This window comes from Phytophthora cinnamomi, assembly GCF_018691715.1.
Source record: "Phytophthora cinnamomi strain GKB4 chromosome Unknown Contig83, whole genome shotgun sequence".
Taxonomy (NCBI): Eukaryota; Oomycota; class Peronosporomycetes; order Peronosporales; family Peronosporaceae; genus Phytophthora; species Phytophthora cinnamomi.
In genome coordinates, this window is record NW_027151016.1 from 756,681 (window position 1) to 776,612 (window position 19,932).

Genomic DNA, 19,932 nt, shown 5'->3' on the forward strand with positions numbered 1-19,932 from the left:
ACTGTTGCGAAGATTTATCGGCATCAAGGCTGCCGCCTCGGGAAGTGCTAAGGCCTCGATAGGCCAGCATACAGCAACGACGCAGCACCAGTGGGGGAGGCCACTTCCGATGCGGGCAAGGAATTTCCACGACTGTGCGTATCTTTACGAAGACGGTTTGGTGGGAGACACTGTCGGTAAATTGTACAGTCAGCAGTACAGCATCCACGGACGCGCAGTAAATGACACCCGGTAGGCGAAAGCTAGTATCTGTAGCGTTCCGCCACTTTGTTTTTCAAAGCTAGCACCGATCAATGTGTTTCTTTAGGTGCGGTGTGCACCGCGGCATGCACCGTAGACCTTATTAATGCGGCGATTGATTCCGCGGTATTGAGCCGCAAGGGTTGAATTGAGCTAGCGTATGCACAAACCTCTACAAACCCAAACGACCATCTCGAAGTTGTGGCCTCGAGTCGCTGGCTGTACATGTAACTGTAGCTGGATCAGCAACACAGCGATAGGGTTGAACAGCAAAGTCAGAAAACTTGCTGTCCTCCGTCGGTTGGAACTGCTTCGACAACGCCTTAACCCAACAATAGCTCGCCTTACTTCTGCCTCCATGTGAGTCTTGGCAGCAGCTATTGGTGATCAGTGCAACGGCGACTGGAGCTTGTCTTTGTGGGCCGTCTGGCGATAGGCCTGCAGGTTGCCATCAACGCTGTCTCGCAGTCTGTCCAGCTTACGCATCGCATCGTAGCAACCACCGCCAACTGTGCATCGCGGCCGCGGTGACCCAGCGAGGTTGCCCCATGGCCTGCTTGTCATTGCAGCACTTGTCCGTTGCTGGTGGCATTCAACTAACGATTAGAGTGCTACCTAACCTTGTAGGCGCGTCGTCACCCGCTCCAAGTGATGTCAACAGACAGGGATCTTGGCCCAAGGAGCACAGCCAGGGGACCCGAAAATAATATTTATATTTATCATGGACTTCGAGCCTGGATAAATTATGGCAAGTGTCGAGGCTGCACCAAACATACTTTATGACCTGCGCGCAAGAAGGTAAATAAATAATTGAGTAATTGGTGTCAATAAGAACACAGAGCCACAGCTTTTTCGCACATTCACGTGTATTGAATGAAGAGCGAAGTCACTAGTGCATGGCCTCATCAACCGTCTTGGCGTCCCAATAGGCAGCGTTTTCTCGTAAGAAAAGAATCATCTCCAAGGTGATTGGCATCAGACCATGACGTTCATGTCCGAACGTGATGCGAGCCACGCTGGTGTCACTACAAGAGGAAACATTGAAAGTGGTCTTACAGAAGTTTGTAAAGGAACAGCAGAACGACTGGGTAGGCGCTGCAAGAAATAATTTAGGGTTTGATACACATAAAATTACCTGAAATAATGTAGCCCAACATAAATAACGGGCACATCTAGGCATGATTGAGAAAATAAATAACTTGCTGTTATTTATCAAAATTACTGCAGCGACAATATTATTTTCGGGGGCCCTGAGCAACAGCTAAGCTTCGGTTTAGGACGGTCCCCAATGAAAGATGCACAGGGATCGTTGTAAGCAAGGAACAACACTATTTAATAACTTGGTGTTGTTCATTGTACAACAATCCGCGACTACGTGGTAAACTAGGATATGTTTCGTCGACTAGTGATCAAAACGTAAAGAAATGGTTTCTGGTACTGAATAGCCTCTACAGGCGATTGATAAATTATTTTTTTTGTAAATACTCTAGTGTGGAGGCTCTAGTTTACTCGGTGTCGCGCTCCAGCGGATTCTCCTTGAAGTTGCCGAGCCACCATTGCTCCTGCTTCTTCGGGCACGCGTAGTTCGTCATGGCGTGAGGTCCCACCTGCGCGCGGCACATGGGGCAGTGGTACTGGAACAGCAGCCACTCGAAGATGCACTCGCGGTGGAACGAGTGCTTGCACGGCAGGGTCACCAGGCCCTGCGGGCCCTCGGCGTGTACGTGGTCCTCCACGTCCTCCAGACACACCATGCACTGCGGGTTCTCGATCGTGGCGACCGCGCCCTTCTCCTCCGCCTCCAGCTCCAGCTGCGCCAGGTTCGGCGTCGTGGCGGACTTCTTCATCGAGCTCATCTTCTTCATGCCCAGGCCCAGGCCCTGGTGTTCCAGCGACGACAGGCCCGTGTGACTGGCCGACTTCTTCATGCCGCCCTGGTGGTTGTCCACGTACACCTGCAGCAGCGAGCGCTTGTCGGCGTCGTCCTTGATGCCCAGGAACTCGAACACGGCGGGCGGCAGATGCTGCCGCGCGTGGAAGCACTTCATGGTGCTGCCGGGGAGCAGCACCGAGCGCAGCAGGTGGATCAGCACGTTCTTGAACTTGTTCTTGCGGTCCTCCACCGTGATCGACCACGTCGACATGAGGCCCGCCTTCTTGGGGAAGCACGCCTCCACCAGGTCGCGCAGCGACTGGCACGAGCCCTGGCACTTGTCGTCGTGGCACGTCCACACCTCCTCCACTTGGTTGCGGAACGCCAGGAACTCCGAGTACCGGTACGACGCGTGCCACCGGTTCTGTGTCGACACGCTCGACGTGGTGATGTCGTACACGGCGTAGCCCTCCTCCTTCTTGGTCGCGCCCACGTCCAGGTGCAGCGGCAGCTCGCTGCCCGCGCACTGGCGCAGCTCCTTCAGCGTGTACGTCTTGGAGTTGGGGCGCTTCGGCGCGCGGGGGGCCGGCTTTTCGTGCGGCTGCGGAACGAAGTACGCATTCATGGTGTTGGTTGTTGTTGTTGGCTAGACTGCTTGTGGTTGTGCTGTCTGACCAGTAGATGGCAAATTGCGGAATGACCTGCCAACTCGGTCGCCAAGGCCGGTCGTGGATATCGCGCAGGCCCAAACTTTTGCAGGGCTCGGGACACTCCGCGCGCAGATTCGTCGCCGAGCAAGCAACTGGCGGTGCAGACACGTTGCCCAGTCGACCCCCGCGCATGAGACAGTCAATCGCGATCATCACGATCGGCGCCCCAAGCACCAACGTGTGACGCGCCCCGCCCCCAGCGCCGCGCCAATCGGCTGGGATTGAGCAGCGCGTTGCCGACCACCATTGGCCGGCCGAGGCGCGTCACGCCGGCAGCGGCGACAAGATTCGCCTCCAGCGATATACGCCAGCGATTTTCGGCGATCGCGCGTCGCCCCGAGCGGGAAGCGGTGCGAGATCAGGCCGCTTGGCGCTCGGCGGCATGGCCACGGCTCGTGTGCCCCCAGCGCTCTACAGTACGGCGCCGGCGGTGACGACCGCCAGCTTGGAGATGTCCGGGCGGCAGGAGCAGACCAGCTACGGTTGCTACGGCTACTGCATTGCGCTGCAGTCTCTGATCCACCGCCCGGCGAGTCTGGTTTAACGGTCATGCGGGTCGCGCGTGTTGGATGGCGTGCGCATTCATGCACGCCCGGCGCGAGTCAGTTCCTCGGTCGTGATCAGGCGTCTCTGCACCGAGGCGCGCGGGTCGAATACTCCCGACATGCCAAGTCCTTGCACGCCAAGTGACTGGGCAGAGTGCGCCGAACCCGACTCCCGAAGCCCCCGAGCGTCAGCGACCACGACGGGTGTCAGCTCGTGGCGGCGAGGAACCGAGGCTCGCTTCGGCGGATTTTCCGCGGCGGCTCATGCCGGTGGCATCGTGCGCCATGCTCGCAGGCAGGAACTGAGCCGCGATGGGAATGGCTGTGAATCTTGCGCGCAGCCTGTCGTCACGAGCGCCGCTGTCGTATGCCACCCAAGTCTGCGAAAATGCACCGCCATCGATCGAGGGCTCCAGTCGTGCAACGCAGAAAACTGAGTCTCGGATCAGACAAACGGATGGCGTTCCGAGCGCTCACATGCTCCTCCGAAGCCATGGCAACAGGATTCCCGTCGTCATCGGCGGCAGCAGCAGCAGCAGCAGCTTCGCGTCATGGCGCCACTCGTCTTCGGAGCCATGAGCATGCACGACACAGGGCGGTCGCAAGGGGAACGGCCCTCGAATGCCGCCCGAACCTCGGATGATACGCCAGATGACAATGTGTGCGTACACTCGGGGTTGGACGTTAATCAAAACTGAAGTTGGACCGGCGCTGCACACCAAAAGATCGAGCCAATTGCCACACCGCCGGCTGCCTGCCAGTCGAAACGAGCCCAGCGCTGCTCCCACGCAGCAGGACCACCTCGCAGTTGACCACCAGCGACTGCCGCAGCAGCAGCGATAACCTTGAGTATTGCCATAGCAGCTCTAAACAGAAGCAGCTTCGGCGTATGGAGACCAACGCTATTGGACGACTTCATCGAATCCGTGACCGATGGCCTGCTGAGTCGTTTCTCGTCGCCGAGCAGTGGTGAGCACGCTTGCTCATAGGTATACACCGACCCAGTCGGACACCAAGCGCCATACCCACCAACCTTATTCATATCAGCCTGTGCTGCTTACTTGCTCCTCTGTATGCTGTTCTGACACGGGGGATCTACCGGCGATTCCAATATCCCGCCGATCGTATCTTTGGACCCGCTTCCTGCAGTACGGTAATTTACTATGGATATGTACATACATGTATGTACAAATTCGGCAATAACATGGGGCAATACGAAACGTGAGGTGAGCTGACTTACAGGAGTTGTATTGCACCTACTGCGTGAGCCGGGCATACTGTCGTAGCCAGTCTACAAGCCACCGTCGGACGGCCCACAAAGACAAGCTCCAGTCGCCGTTGCACTGATCACCAATAGCTGCTGCCAAGACTCACATGGAGGCAGAAGTAAGGCGAGCTCTTGTTGGGTTAAGGCGTTGTCGAAGCAGTTCCAACCGACGGAGGACAGCAAGTTTTCTGACTTTGCTGTTCAACCCTATCGCTGTGTTGCTGATCCAGCTACAGTTACATGTACAGCCAGCGACTCGAGGCCACAACTTCGAGATGGTCGTTTGGGTTTGTAGAGGTTTGTGCATACGCTAGCTCAATTCAACCCTTGCGGCTCAATACCGCGGAATCAATCGCCGCATTAATAAGGTCTACGGTGCATGCCGCGGTGCACACCGCACCTAAAGAAACACATTGATCGGTGCTAGCTTTGAAAAACAAAGTGGCGGAACGCTACAGATACTAGCTTTCGCCTACCGGGTGTCATTTACTGCGCGTCCGTGGATGCTGTACTGCTGACTGTACAATTTACCGACGGTGTCTCCCACCAAACCGTCTTCGTAAAGATACGCACAGTCGTGGAAATTCCTTGCCCGCATCGGAAGTGGCCTCCCCCACTGGTGCTGCGTCGTTGCTGTATGCTGGCCTATCGAGGCCTTAGCACTTCCCGAGGCGGCAGCCTTGATGCCGATAAATCTTCGCAACAGTGCCGGTGATGATCGTCCACCACGACTTCCCTGCTGAACGGGTGCAATGATGGCCTATCTTCGGCTACAGGCAACCTAGCACCAATCCGTGTTACACGTAGTCAGGTGGTGCCTTATCATACCCGAAACCACGCTCTTTGGGTCACGGGTGGGGGTCAAGGCGGCCCCTGCGTTCCCTTGGGGATCGCCGAAATGGTTGTCCTTACTGACCTCGAGGGTTGTGATGCACACCGGCGCTCCAGTGCTCCACCGCATCGCCCCTACTTCTCCAGCTTATTGGGTCATGCGTTCGTCGACTGACGCCCGCTTCCCTAGGTGAGGTTGGGTGCTGTGTTCATCACGCAGGTCTGCTGAAGGGTGATCTCGATAGCTCCTGTCTCATTTGGGCACCGCGGGTGTCTCGCTTCGAGACCATCGCTGGCTTTTGCACGCTCGGAGCGAAGAGAGACAGGCGCACGTGTCGCCGAGCAAAACTTTCACCGCCGATATGCCTGTACCGCACAGCTCCCACTTCGTGCATGCATGCCGGCGATGTGGAGGATGGCTCAGCTCATTCTGCATTTTACCATCAACTGGTCAAGCAAACAAACTACACGGAATCAACTTCCAACCATGAATGGCTACTTCGTCCCCGAGCCGCACCAGAAGCCGGCGCACGCCGACGAGATGGACGGCCCTAACTGCAAGACCTACACGCTCAAGATGCTCCGGCAGTGCGCTGGCAGCGAGCTGCCTCTGCGCGTGAAGGTGACGTCTACCAAGGCCGACGAGGGCCACGCCGTCTACCACTTCACCACCACGAGCGTGACGTCCATGAACACGTGGCGCGCGTCCTACCGGTACTCGGAGTTCCTGGCGTTTCGCAACCAGGTCGAGGAGGAGTGGACGTGCCACGACGACAAGTGCCAGGGCTCGTGCCAATCCCTGCGCGACCTCGTCGAGGCGTCCTTCCCCCAAGAAGGGTCTCGGCATCCTGTCCACGTGGGCGCACACGGTCGAGGACCGCAAGCTCAAGTTCAAGAACGTGCTGATCCACCTGCTGCGCTCCGTGCTGCTCCCCGGCAGCACCATGAAGTGCTTCCATGCGCGCCGGAATCTGCCGAAGCACTTGTTCAAGTTCCTCGGCGTGGAGGCCGACGCAGATAAGCGCACCCTGCTGCAGGTGTACGTGGACAACCACCAGGGTGGCATCAAGAAGTCCGCGACGACCGCGGACCTGTCCAAGCTGGAGCACAAGAGCTCCATGAAGAAGTCGGCGACGACGTCGGATCTGGCGTCCATGTCTGCGGTAGTCCCCGCAATTGCACCAAACGAGCCGTCGCAGTGCATGGTGTGCCTCGAAGACGTGGGTCTGAACGTCGACAGCGAGCATGCTGAGAGCGACGACGCACCCGTCGAGTTGCAGTGCAAACACAAGTTCCACCGCAAGTGCATCTTTGAGTGGCTCACGTTCCAATACCATTGCCCCGTGTGCCGCGGGCAGGTGGGTCCTTCGGCCATGACCAACTACTGTCGACCGAAGAACCAAGTGCAGTGGTGGCTGGGCAATTTCTCGGAGGACCCGCTGAAGCCAGAGACCGAGTAGGGCTTGAGGCAAAGCTTAGTTTAATTTAATCGCATCAATGATCGATGCATAGAATTACCAACAAACAACTTTATGTTGTGTATTCTTCTTGGCGTACCGATTCGAACGAGCATTGCTGCAGCTGCTGCTTCGTGTTACTGACACCCTCGGAAAACGAGCGTCGAGGATATACCGTAAGGCGTTGTGGCCACGATCTACATGCACTTCTATCGCTTGCAAGTCGCACCGGTGCAACAAGTGACCCAACAAACAACACGACGTGCGACGCGTCCACCATGCAACCTGATAACAGCGCATCCCGTTGCAAACTTCAGAATTCAAGAAGATGGACCATTCGCTTGGTGTCCGCCAGCCCCAATGTTCTGATCCAGTCGGCGTTCGTGTGAGCATTCCAAGCCTCAGGCCGAGACACTCGCAGCGCAAGAAACGGGAGCGGCAGTCACATGCTTGCGGAGATTCCTCGGGCCGCCATCGTTGAACGGCTTTTCCACTCTGTGGATTGTGCCGGGGCATCTATGCGACCACGAGAGCCGCCGCGCATAAGACACATGGCGCGTGACGCGTCTGCTGTGACCAATGTCGGTGGGCGAAAGACCCCTTCCTGTGCGTGCATTGGCTGCGGCGAACGCGTTGTGATGGAGCGCGTCACGGCCGTGCTGCTTGGTGCGACAGCCTGACTCGTGACAACCATTTTAAGTCGCGCGCGATGACCAAAAGACAGTGCGCGACTACCAGCGCCACCCACTCACCAACGGATCGTGTCGAGCCGCTGATCGGCACGAGAGATATGTACGGGTCTTGGTGTGGGTTTTGGCGCTCGGCCCAAGTTATGAGTCACTTTCGAAGTTGCTCGTCGTATGAAGCAAGAGCTGCCGGGTCCCAGAAGAGCGCATCTTGTCAACCATGAACATTTCGGCGTTTGTTTCAGGGCCGCAAAGCGGGCTTAGCCTCTCCAAGAAGCGCAGCAGAATCAAAACGTACTCGCTCAAGATGCTTCGGCAGTACATTCCACAGGAGCTGCCGCTGCTCGTTCGCGTTTCGTCGACATCCAAGGAAAACGACTTCGTCGTCTACAACTGCACCTTGACCAGCTTGACTACCAAGAACACGTGGAACGTGTCGTACCGGTACTCGGAGTTCGTCGAATTCCGGACGAAGCTGGAACAGGAGTGGACATGCCAGGACCGCAAATGCGCTGGATCGTGCCAAGCCGTGCGTGAATACGTCTCGGAGTGCTTCCCCAAGAAGCGCCTCGCCATCATGTCCTCGAACTCGAGCACCATTTCCAGTCGCAAGAGCAAGTTTGAGAACGTGTTAATGCACTTGCTTCGCTGTGTGCTGCTTCCTGGCAGCGCGATGAAGTGCTTCCATGCGCGCCAACATCTCCCCACGAATTTGTTCGAGTTTCTCGGCGTGATGAACGACGTCGATAGGCGGTCGCTGCTGCAAGTCTTCGTCGACAACTACCAGTCTGCTTTGAAGGATGGCCACGAGGCCAGCCTGATGGACAGCTTCCACTCTAACGCGTCGACTGTGGACTCGACACCCGATTCGGCCCAGTGCATGATCTGCTTGTTCGACGTCGACATGGAGCACGACCACCACGAGTGCGGATCAAAGTGCACTGACGCAGACAGCGCGCCGATCGTGCTCCCATGCAAGCACGCTTTCCACCGCGAGTGCATCTTCGAGTGGCTACTGTTCGAGTTCCACTGCCCCGTGTGCCGTGTTCGCGTGTGTCCTAACGCGGTGACCAATTACTGCCGACCGAAGGACCATGTGCAGTGGTGGCTCGGCGACTTCGAGGAGGACCCACTCCATCCTACTGCGGACTAAAAGGCTGCAGTGCACCTGCGTAGTGTAAGGTATCCGTGAATTAATCGACAAACCATTTAGCGATGTCTGCAGCGACGAACATTGCATTACGCTGCCTTGAGGCGCACACCATACCTTTGCCGTCACGCACGACACCTCTAGTCAGGTGCCATTGAGACTCGACTGGTGGAATCATGGGGAGCATTCACGCTCAACTGCATGTACCATCGCATGTGGTTGCCTGGGAATCAAGAGCGAGACACCGAGAAACGCAGCAGAGGTCCAAGCCCCGTCTGGATCGGGTCGGACCGCCGGCAGAAGATCCGTCAATGTTGGAGGACACAGGAGGACACTCGAGCGGCATCATCAACGCGAAGCTCATGCCGCCCACTGTGTTTCTTTGGGAAAAAGGTTCCATATCAACGTTCCGATAGGAGTCGCTCGCTTCCTGATTCACGGGACGACGCAATATGAACTTCCGCAGTAGTATGTGACGAGCAGCGGAGCATTGCTGTCGCAATAGTACCGCTCACAAGGAGCGCTGGGTGGGATATCATTTGGCTTCCTTCTCAGCCAACGCGTTAAATGCTGGGTACCGCAAGCACCCAAGTCGCATGAGACAGCGACGCACAAGCTAGGATCTCACTCGTCTCCTCATTTATAAATCGACTACGGAAATCCCAAGCGCCCGAGCAACCGATGAACTACAACGTATTCTTCCATCCCACGCAGGCTCAAGTACTGCCGCTGAGCGCGTCGGCCATCGCGATGCTTCGCGAGTCTGTGCATCCACAACTGCCCCTGCAATTCCGTGTGACCTCGACTGCCGTCAACAAGAACTTCGTGATGTACAAGTGCGATATCTCCAGCGTGACGATCCACCGCTCGTGGAGCTTGTCGTACCGCTACTCAGACTTCGCAGAGTTCGCCAAGAACGTGGAGGAACTGTGGACGTGCCCGAACACCAAGTGTTACGGCTCGTGCCAGGCCATCCGCGAGTTCATCTGGGCCTGCTTCCCGTCTAAACGACCGTCGATCATGTCTCGTTCGTCGCGCACCGTTGCAGACCGCAAGAGCAAGTTTGAAGCCGTCGTGAAGTACTTGCTTCGCTGCGTGATGCTGCCAGGCAGCGCCATGAGATGCCTTCACGCGAGAAGAAACCTGCCACCGAACCTGTTCAAGTTTCTTGGTGCCCAGCACGACGCAGACAAGCGATCACTGCTCCAAGTGTTCGTCGACAACTGCCAAGGCGCAGCTTCAAAGTGCAACAGCGACTCGGAGCTTCGGAACAGCTTCCATTCCGAAGCATCTACGGCGGACTCGACTGAATCCACGCAGTGCATGATCTGCCTGGACGAAGTGGAACTTGGAAACGCTGGCGAAGACTACTACCACGGTTCAGAATCATCAATAATACTACCGTGTCAGCACACATTCCACCGCGGATGCATCTTCGAGTGGCTGCTGTTCCAATATCACTGTCCGCTATGTCGCGTCCGAGTTGGTCCCGCAGCCGTGACTACCTTTTGCCAGGAGAAGAATCACATTTTCCAGTGGTGGCTCAGCAACTTTGAAGAAGACCCCCTCACCGCAATGCGGATCTAAATCTCTAAATCCACAACAGAGCTAATTTATTGACGCGGGCCAAGTGCCGTTGCCGTTCTCACGATACCATGTGGACCCCATATCTATCTTTCTGACGAGAGGACCGAGCCGCCCTATTTGGTGCCTTCGTAGCTTTCCAAGATGCGATCAATCTCGTCTGCCATCTCCGTTGCGGTCGGCCGCTTCTTCGGATCTGTGTCCCAGCCTCTTACGATTAGGTCTTGCATCTGCTGGGGGTAATCGCTCATAGCTTCCAGCGATGGCCGAACTCCTTTCGGCACTTGCTGGTAAACCTCCTCGCGCTCCAACATCCGAAATGGTTTTTCCCGTGATCTCATAGCCCACAGGACCATCGACAAGCTGTAGACGTCGAGCTTCTCGTCCAGCGGCATGAATCCGTACTCTTCCGGCGCCCGCCACTTCCCCTTGGCCACCGACGTCTCAAACGTGCATTTCTCACCGGTAAGCTTGCCGTTGATCGTGCGAGGGCCCGTGTATTTGACCCTGTTGAAGTCGTTCAACTTCAAGGTACCATTGGCATCGATCAGGAATTGGCGCGCTTGCAGGTCGGCGTGCACGAAGGGACCCCCCGGGGCGCTGTGCAGCTGGGCGACGCCGCGTGCAGCATCCCGAGCCAGTCTCAGCGCGCGATCGACGGAGACCAGTTCATCTGACTCGAACAACAGCGTGTCCAGCTGGTGCGGGATGTACTCCACCACCACCGTCGTCTTGCACCAACCCACCAGCCCCACAATGTTGGGCGCGTTGCGTATCGAAAAGATAGATGCGCACTCCTCCACGTGGCGAGGAATGATGTCGGGCCGAGTCTGCAGCTCCTCCTTCACCCTCTTCACGGCCACGTCGCGCCCTACACACAACAAAAAATAAAAAAGTTAATTCCTTTATAAAAACTAAAACTCCACAACGTAGTAGCAGCCTCACCGTTCCACTTGGCCTTGTACACGTGTCTCCAGAAACCTTTGCCGATGTAGTCGCCCTGCTCCAGTTGGTCCATATTGCCACAGTTGAGCTCTAGCTCCTCGGGCTTGAACAGCGCCACAGCCGCCGAAAAATCGCAGCCGCTCTACAGTATCCGTCATTTTGGTTTTGGGATATTTAGTTCGGATAAACAAACTTGTCGGATAAAATTCGGATAAATGCGCCGCACCTCCTTGCGGTACGTCTGGGGTCGCAACCACCAGGCTTCCTCGCTGTCCCTGGCCGCCAGTACGTCCGCGAAGGCGCCGCGCAACCCCTCAGCTACGCCGCGCGGGCCGTCGATGCGCAGCGCTGGCGCGCCCGCCTGCATGACGAGCGCGATGGTGGACACGTTCCAGAAGAAGTAGCCGACCACGGAGAAGCCCACGAGTAGCTTCGCGAACAGCGGCAGCTGCCGGCGCCACGAGGAGCGCACCGCGTGCCAGCGCGCGCCGTGGGGCAGACGACTTGAGCGCAGCATTCTTGGCGATTAATCGGCACGCGGATCTCGACCGTAATGCGCACAACTGATTGGTGGAAACGACGGGATGAAAACACGCGATTGGACGGCTAAATTCAGGTGTATCTATCGGCGTGTTGCGGTGGTCGAACTGCTTGAAGCCATCCATGCTTTACAAATTTCGGTTTGCATCATGTTTCCGGCTCGAGATACTATACCTATGGTAGCTTATTGTCTCTCTTTCAGCTGGATCTCTTCCATAGGCGAGCAGTCCTTGGCTGTTAGGATCAAACCGAGGTTCTCATCTTCGACCTCAATGCCCTCGCTCTCGTGGAAACTATCCTTGGTCGCAGTGCCATGAACGGGCAAGCTGAGGTCTAACCCGTCGACGTATTCTTGAGGGTCTTTCGCTGGGATTAGGAAGAGGAAGGCGATGGGGGCCAACTTCAATATGCTGCACAGGACAATGGCGAGCCACAGCATGTTGTACTCATCCTTGGCAATGCCTAACCATCCGCAGACAATCGCGCCCCAGGACTCGCTGACACTGTACGAAAAGTTCGAGATGGACATAAGCAGCGCAAATAAGGTGCCTTCGATACCCTTGGGACACAGTTTAGCGCAGAGCACCAGAACAGGCATCGTCTTGAGGCGGCTAATGATATCAGAGAGGACGGCGTCGCCCAGCACGAATGCCTTGTCAGGGATGCCGATGCTCAGATTCAAGCGCGTCACCAACACGGCATCCAGTAACGACACCACCGCCAGACTGAGCTGCGCGATGAAGAAGATGCGACGGAAAGACATGTCCTTGAAGCACGTGTTGTACAACATTGTGCCCGCCATTAGGAAAATGTAGCCGAAGGCCGAAATGGTTCCCAAAAACTCAGGAGTGAAGTGCAGCACCTCCGTCGTGAAGTAGAAAAACACCTGCGAATATCCGGGGCTGATAGAGCCTGCCAAGAACACCCACAGTGCGCACATCCAAATGACAGGTAAGCGAACAGCCCCCTTTAGCAGTGCAAATTGTGTCCGTGCAATAGCAATGGTGCCTTTCCACTGCCGTCTTGGGCTCGTGCATTAAGACCGAGAAAATCATAATCAGAAGCGGACCCACTGCAGATAAGCAGAACACGCCACGGACGCCCAAGTTGTGCGTCGCCGGCCCGGACAAAAAGGACCCAAGTATCCCTCCTACCGACAGGGAAACCCACGACACAGATTGCAGGTCGCCCGCGCCGTTCTTCGGGTCCAACCTCGACATCTCCACAACTCTGGCATCGATAACTACATCGATCACAGCAGTCGACAGGCTATTTAGCGTGAGCATCAGCACTGCACCCGTTGGCGTCGTGACCAGGTTGGGCACTGCCAGTGTTAGCGATGCAATGGTCCCCATGGAGCTGCACAGAATCATGTACGACTTTCGATGATACCCAAATAGTGGGAAGCTGTCCGAGATAATGCCATACAGCGGCTTGGTGCTCCAGGGAACCATCATCACCGTGAGAAGCGACTGCGCATCAGCCGGCTGCAACTGCAAGTTGTCCTTGAAGAAGTAGTTGACCGCCAGCGACCGGAAGCTCGTGAAGCCCTGCACCGCGTACACAGTGCTCACAAGCAGCAGGAACGACGTGCCGAACGTCCGCCTCAGCCGGCGCACCCAGTTGCGGAGCTGCTCGGCCCTCGACAGTTCACCGTCCACTTCGTCGTCGTCTTCGCTTGAATTGCTCGCCCGCTCGTCTTCCGGACCACTGCTCTTGACCACGAGCCTCGAAGTCGGACGTTCATGCAGGGCAGCCACCGTCTCCGAATAGCTGGAGGACGCAGTCGAGTGCGAGAGCGACCCGGTAGGCAGTGTCATGCCGCGCGGAGGCGAGCGACAGGACGCTCTCGCGTCAACGTCAACACGGACAATAAATGACATGCGTGCAGTGTATTTTTACGTCGGTGTCGACACCAAAAAAGGCAACTTGGAGGTCAAGTTGCCTTTTTCCCAAGTTGAAGCTGTGTCGACTGGCGATTGGTCGGAAGCGCTGGTTTCACGCAGCCAATCGCGTGCATCTTGAAGCTGGCCGCGTCCCATACAATCTCCCATACAAAAGCAACTCATTCCGCAGAAGCCATGGAGGCGTCTCGCCTGTCGCCGCCGCGCGCGCGGCCCGAGCGCTACTGGAAGTACAGCCACTCGCCCGCGGGGCTCTCGCGCCTGCTGCAGGAGCGCGAGCTGCGCGGCAACGCGCGCGTGATCGACGCGGCGTGCCAGGGCCACGGCAGCCTGGTGCGGCGCCTGCGGTGCGAGGCCGTGCTGCGCGGCCACGCGGGCTGCGTGAACACGCTGCAGTGGAACGAGAGCGGGCGGCTGCTGGCCTCCGGCTCGGACGACACGAAGGTGCTGGTCTGGAGCTACGCGCGGCAGGCGCCGCTGCAGGAGATCGACTCGGGCCACCGCCTCAACATCTTCGCCGTGCGCTTCGTGCCCGGCACGGACGACCACGTGCTGGCCACGGGCGCCATGGACAGCGACGTGCGCGTGCACTACGCGCCGTTCCGCGCCGACTCGTCCAAGCTCTTCCGCGTGCACCGCGACCGCGTCAAGGACATCGGCACGTCCTGGGCCGTGCCCAAGCTCTTCTGGACGGCGGCCGAGGACGGGCTCGTGTTCCAGTTCGACCTGCGCGCGCTGCCCAAGGCAGGCGGCGCATGCGACGCGCCCGAGGCGTCGGGCGCGCTCGTCAACCTGGGCAAGGACCGCAACGGGCGCGTGCTGCGCGGCATGGGCATGGCCACGCACCCGCTGGACCCGACCAAGCTCGCGCTGGCCTGCGGGGACTTCTACACGCGGCTGTACGACCGCCGCATGCTGCGCGTGCAGCAGCACGTGTCCAGCGCCAGGAGCGCGGGCGCTACGGTGCCCACGGAGGTCTTCGCGCCCCCGCACCTGCACCTGGACGCCTTCTGCAGCAGCAGAGAGAAGAGGTTCCACGACAAGAGCCACGGGACCAGCATCCAGTTCAGCAGCGACGGCTCCGAGATCCTCGCCAACTACCATAATGACCACATCTATCTGTTCAAGGTGGGGGCCAAGGAGACGGTCGTCTTCAGCAAGGACAACAAGACGGAGCCGCAGATCCAGCCCTTGCCGTGGCTCAGCGGAGCGCACATGGATGAACCGGAGCTGCCCGTGGACTTGCATCTGGAGGGAGTGCAGATGCTGAGGGAGCAAGGAAGAGAGGCGCTGACGGACAACCAGTACACGCACGCGCTCAAGTCGCTGAATGTGGCGTGCGGCGCGCGTGGCGTCGCGGAATTGACCGCGACGCAACGCAAAGAGCTCCACCACGACTGTGCGAAGGCGTATCTAGGGAGACTGTGGAATGCGGATGGTTATCTAGCGGCGGTGCACTGCAAGAAGGCACTCGAGCTCGATCCAAATGACCGCGAGGTCGAACTGACGTACATACGTGCGCTGAACGCGGGGAAGCGTGAGCCACAAGCAAAATGGCAGGCTCAGCGGTACAAGGCGAAATATCCAGACCGCGAGGAAGACGTCGCTCCGTTCTTGAACGGAACTGCATTAACTGGCCAGGGTGCACAAACGGCTCGGCGAACCTTTCGTGTGTATCAATCGTCCGATGAAGAAGATCCAAGCAGCAGCGAGGAAGAGCAGCCAACTGTGGGGAGCCCGGATGCCAATTCTAGTGACGATCTGCCAGGCGACGATGACGGCTTCTGGGAAGGAAATCTAGTGAACAGTACGCCAGTCAACTGTGACGTGCTTCGACGATACATTGGGTATTGTAATGTGCAAACCGACATCAAGGAGGCCTCGTTCTTCGGCAAGAATGACGCCTACATCATAGCGGGGAGCGACGACGGTCGCGCGCTCGTGTGGGATAAAGCGACTGGGGAGCTGGTGAATGCCATCGAGGCGGACGTGGACATTGTGAATTGTGTTCAACCGCACCCCTTTGATGCGTGTTTGGCGACAAGTGGGATTGAGCACGTAATTCGTTTGTGGACTCCTACCAGTGAGAAAGAGACCACCCCGACCGAAGCCGACCTGGAGGATATCTTGACGAAGAACCAGACCCAAATGGATGACGTCGCGGAGTCGTTCGAGGGGGCCATGCATAATATGGTTCGGCTGGTGTTTCAAGCTGGAGGAGACCACCAGGCTATCCAAGAGTGCGCGACCAGCTAAGGGATTTTGTGTGAGCGCGTTTGTGCTTTATGATACATATTTGAAGTTCAAAAGACAATGCAGCAGCCGCTCAAATTAAAAATTTGTGTAGTATTTTAATCTACATATATGTACGGTTCAAGCACACATCAACGTACCAAAGTTGATGGCGACACCCCTACACCAATACAGCTCTTTATAATTCTCGACGTGAGCTGCAGAGCGGAAGTCGACCCAGAATTTCTTTTCTGGGCCAGAAACGAATCTCGAAGCCGTTGACTCAAGTTGGCGGTATTACAAAATTTGCCTTCCAGATCTCAACTGGTTCGCCGGCCCTAAGGGGTCGCAGTTCGATGATTTTTGTATTTTTTGGAAGTTGATTGGGTATGAATGTAGGATTAAAAGCATCTCCGGTCGTGAGCATAAATAAACTTCGTTCTTTTATTTACCAAAAAATATACTTTACCAACCAGCAACCGCGCCTCATCATAAATACTAACCTGTTTTATTGTAGAGAGGTATACATCCTCCAGGGAGTAGCGTTTTGCAAAACCGCAATGGGTGGTGATAATGGCAATCGACTTGTGCATTCACGTCAACTGTGCGGCGCTGAGCTGGCATTTTCAGAAGATAGACCACTTGAAAAACATGCCACAGCGGTGGCAGGCGACAACCAATTACACCAGTCAGAACACCAGAATTAAAATCAAAGCTTCATGTTGTTCATGTTCCACATGTCTGCAACGTTAGCTATCACTATCGACCCGCGGCTGCTTTTTTATGATACAGGTGTCGTGTGGGTTCAACCTGAAGAGCTTGAGCGCCATCGCCAACACCCCTCTGCGTGCTCACCACGCCACAACCCTCCTCGAAGATGGTCGTGAGGAAGGTCACGATGTCTGTGTCGACGTTCTCCTTGTTCTCGCCCAAGTCCAGTGGCCCTAATTTTATCTTCATTGAGGTGCTAGCACAACGAGATGGCCACTAAGCAGTGAATCACCTCTTTCACGCCCCACATTTCCTATTAGCATAATACTACAGTAGTACTAATACTTCGAGTATTAGTATGAGTAGTATAGGTCAGCATTTAGAACTCCTCAAAATGCCGAGTCTAGAACGTCCAAATGCTACTTTTTCTACGGCGATAGTAACTCTCGTATCCGTTAATTAACGACAGTCCAGTCCACGTATTCGCCTGCCGCCTCACGCCTCTTCATCATCGAGTCGACATCAGTGGGGTTCATTCCGGCGCGGTACCACCTGCGGTACATCCTCCTTGCGACGCTGTTCCGGTTGAAGGCGCGAATGAGGTCGAAGAGACCCTTCTCTTCTTCGTCGTCGTTGTTGGTATTCTCATTTTTCTCGTTAATCTTGTCGGATCTCAGGTATCGCTTGCCATTTTCCTCAGCAGTTACCGCGCGAGCAGCGTTGGAAGAAGTCAGTTGGTAAATCTCGTTGCTGTTGATTTCAGTCGCGGTCAGGCCGTTGCTCCCTGTGAGTAGAGCGACAGCAGACACGAGGACGATGTAGGCGAAACGCATGGTTCTTGAGGCTTGATCCGTGGAGAGTTAATTGGGGACTGAGCATGGGGCGTTTACGTGGTGTGACTGATTAATCGCTGCACAGGGCTCATTCACTGCTGGCAAACCGACAAAGCTCGTGATTGCAGGACGAACCGTACTCTTGACTGAAGGATGGGAATCTGGAAAGAGAGGGTTCACTACCGTTCACTGTACAAGACGTGCTGAGTATACAAGGCAACCTACAATTGCAACACTGCTGTGTATACAAGGAAACATTCAAATTGATGGCTTCAATTGCAAAACTGCACCTATGGTGGTGAATAATTTGAAAGCCTTCAACACCTGCTGCTAAAATTTAGCTTGCCCAAGCACTACTCATCACAAAGCGCACTGCATCACATCAATCTTATACAGAAACTAAATAACACAGAACGTTCAATATTACATCTGCCTCAACTGTGATACTACAATGATCTCCCCGCACTGAGGTGTGATAGCAGAATATCATAAATGCCGTGAATGGGTGCGAATCTAGTGGAAATATACTTGGGCTCAATATGGTGCGAACTTAATGTGGCAGATTCACGGCAAGTGTGATAGTGATCTTATCACACCCTCTCTGCGACCATTGGCATGACTTCAGAACGAAAATGGCGCGCGGCAAGAAGAGAAACGCAGAAGACTTCGCAGATGGAGCCGTCGTGGCGAGGTCGCTTCAGTCCAAGCGGACGAAAACTAGCACTAAACGCACTTACCAGTCAAAGGTGGGCATCATGGCAGCTTGGCTCGCAACACACTTCCCCGAAACTATCGATACCAACACCAAGGAAATGCAAATTCCGCTGTCTAATGATGCTGTTCTCGCCTTTTTTGGACGTATCTGTAGCCCGGCCCACTTGTGTGACTGTGATAACTTGGATCGGCGATGGCGCACAAGGACAACAAAACTTGCATCCAGTCGGTGCAGGTGAAAATCGCGAGCCACTGGACGGTGTCGAGGAAATCCTGTTCTCCAGAACTCTACAGAAATGGTTCCCCGACTATCGAGGCACAGCCGCGAGTAGTAATTCTTAGAATATTACCCCGGCGTTTTTTTTTCTAACGGTAATTTGCCAACAAGAACGATCCTGGAACGTTCTACACCAACAGACACTTTTCCTTAGATACAACCGCTAACCACCCTCTGGTCCTCCTCCACACCTCCAAGCACCGCACACAGCAACAATGGGATCACTTACAAAGGGAGTTCTATTTAGAAAGGAAAAAGTTGATCCTGAAGGAGTAAAGTACTAAGTATATAAATAAGGATTGATATCGACGATGTGCAAGTACGTTATGAAAGAAAACGGTGAAGTTTGTAGAAGCTCACCATCAAAAGATAGATGCTACAGGCATCCCATTAGTAAATTTCCAGAAGCTGTTTCTGATGTGAGCAAGGCTGAAGAAATGATGGGGAAAATATTCAAGTCTCTCCTTCATGAAGAAATTGATTGTCCTTGTGGTGAGACGATGAAGCGATGGAATTATGCTCACCACTGCACTTTTCCAAAGCACAAGGCGTGGGTGTCTACAATGCCTAAATCTAATCACAGTCATCAGTGGAGGGCTAAAACTGTAGACGAGTTGGATTGGCTGCAAACGAATTAATTTTTCATTTCTGACAATATAAAGTTAGTAATATAGTAACATGGCGTATTCTCCTGAGCAATACCAGGCTAACAAAGACCGCATTAAGGCAACGCAGAAGCACTATTACGAGCGCACGCGCGAAGCTCGCTTAGCTTGCCAGAAAGGCTACGACGACAAAAATCGAGAGAATATTCGAGAACGCAAACGAAAGCCTAAGGTCGAACCTAACCAAAGCGAACTTACTGAGAAAACCGAACTTAGTTAATTAATTATTTTTTCTCACACATAAAAAAGTCAATACTGATATAGACATGACTGATATATAAAGTCGACTGATCCTGATACAAGATCCAAATTTTATAAAGTCAGCCCCACGGAAAAATATAGACACTGATATATAACGATGTTCGCATACGAGCTTGAAGGACTAAAACGATTAAATATTCGAGCTATTCGATGGGGTAGTAGCTATCGAGTGAAGGTTCGTGGACGCACGGGGAAGATGGTGTATGTTAGCAACCTATCGCGTCCCAGTAATCAGAAGTTGGTTGCGAAGCAGTACAATGTCTCTGTCGCCGAGCTCAAGAAGCACATGTCTCCTGAGTTCAAGGCGGACCCAAAGTACCGCTTCTACAACGGAAACCACATGGAAGCTCACCTATATGAGGGGATTCAGCCTAGCGAGTTCTACGAGAAGCTCGAGAACGTTCTTGACAGTCAAAAGAGCTCCTTCAAGGCAAATATTGCCCTCGGCTACGACCTTGTTAGTCTAACCGATGATAGTGAAACGCGCTACTTCCACCCAAACATTGG

The 19,932-nt window shown here is 55.1% G+C and overlaps 8 protein-coding genes across 10 annotated transcripts; 4 read left to right on the plus strand and 4 right to left on the minus strand.

The window, feature by feature from the left end:
• Positions 1-1,745: 1,745 nt before the first annotated feature.
• On the minus strand, positions 1,746-2,738 carry IUM83_11368 (E3 ubiquitin ligase; the record flags this gene model as incomplete). The annotated part of the gene is made up of 1 exon (XM_067935922.1): positions 1,746-2,738. One exon carries the CDS (start codon positions 2,736-2,738, stop codon positions 1,746-1,748), a length of 993 nt encoding a protein of 330 aa, XP_067784930.1.
• Positions 2,739-5,953: 3,215 nt separating this feature from the next.
• On the plus strand, positions 5,954-6,926 carry IUM83_11369 (E3 ubiquitin ligase; the record flags this gene model as incomplete). Its single annotated transcript, XM_067935923.1, has 2 exons — positions 5,954-6,211; positions 6,303-6,926. The coding sequence occupies 2 exons, from the start codon at positions 5,954-5,956 to the stop codon at positions 6,924-6,926; spliced, it is 882 nt and encodes a 293-aa protein (XP_067785085.1).
• Positions 6,927-7,829: 903 nt separating this feature from the next.
• IUM83_11370 (RING finger ubiquitin ligase) lies at positions 7,830-8,762 on the plus strand (the record flags this gene model as incomplete). Its single annotated transcript, XM_067935924.1, has 1 exon — positions 7,830-8,762. One exon carries the CDS (start codon positions 7,830-7,832, stop codon positions 8,760-8,762), a length of 933 nt encoding a protein of 310 aa, XP_067785033.1.
• A 678-nt stretch (positions 8,763-9,440) lies between these two features.
• On the plus strand, positions 9,441-10,346 carry IUM83_11371 (RING finger ubiquitin ligase; the record flags this gene model as incomplete). Its single annotated transcript, XM_067935925.1, has 1 exon — positions 9,441-10,346. One exon carries the CDS (start codon positions 9,441-9,443, stop codon positions 10,344-10,346), a length of 906 nt encoding a protein of 301 aa, XP_067785034.1.
• A 113-nt stretch (positions 10,347-10,459) lies between these two features.
• Positions 10,460-11,805, minus strand: IUM83_11372 (TKL protein kinase; the record flags this gene model as incomplete). The annotated part of the gene is made up of 3 exons (XM_067935926.1): positions 10,460-11,214; positions 11,289-11,430; positions 11,515-11,805. 3 exons carry the CDS (start codon positions 11,803-11,805, stop codon positions 10,460-10,462), a joined length of 1,188 nt encoding a protein of 395 aa, XP_067785029.1.
• A 207-nt stretch (positions 11,806-12,012) lies between these two features.
• On the minus strand, positions 12,013-13,648 carry IUM83_11373 (Folate-Biopterin transporter (FBT) family; the record flags this gene model as incomplete). Of its 3 annotated transcripts, none has more annotated exons than XM_067935928.1 (2): positions 12,013-12,843; positions 12,983-13,648. In XM_067935928.1, 2 exons carry the CDS (start codon positions 13,646-13,648, stop codon positions 12,013-12,015), a joined length of 1,497 nt encoding a protein of 498 aa, XP_067785031.1. The 3 variants fall into 3 exon arrangements, with proteins under 3 accessions (XP_067785031.1, XP_067785030.1, XP_067785032.1); XM_067935929.1 differs by having other exon boundaries at positions 12,013-12,740; positions 12,898-13,648; XM_067935927.1 differs by lacking the exon at positions 12,983-13,648 and having other exon boundaries at positions 12,013-12,768.
• Positions 13,649-13,909: 261 nt separating this feature from the next.
• On the plus strand, positions 13,910-15,988 carry IUM83_11374 (WD40 repeat protein; the record flags this gene model as incomplete). Its single annotated transcript, XM_067935930.1, has 1 exon — positions 13,910-15,988. One exon carries the CDS (start codon positions 13,910-13,912, stop codon positions 15,986-15,988), a length of 2,079 nt encoding a protein of 692 aa, XP_067785028.1.
• Positions 15,989-17,130: 1,142 nt separating this feature from the next.
• IUM83_11375 (putative secreted RxLR effector protein) lies at positions 17,131-17,508 on the minus strand (the record flags this gene model as incomplete). The annotated part of the gene is made up of 1 exon (XM_067935931.1): positions 17,131-17,508. The coding sequence occupies one exon, from the start codon at positions 17,506-17,508 to the stop codon at positions 17,131-17,133; it is 378 nt and encodes a 125-aa protein (XP_067785060.1).
• Positions 17,509-19,932: the final 2,424 nt, after the last annotated feature.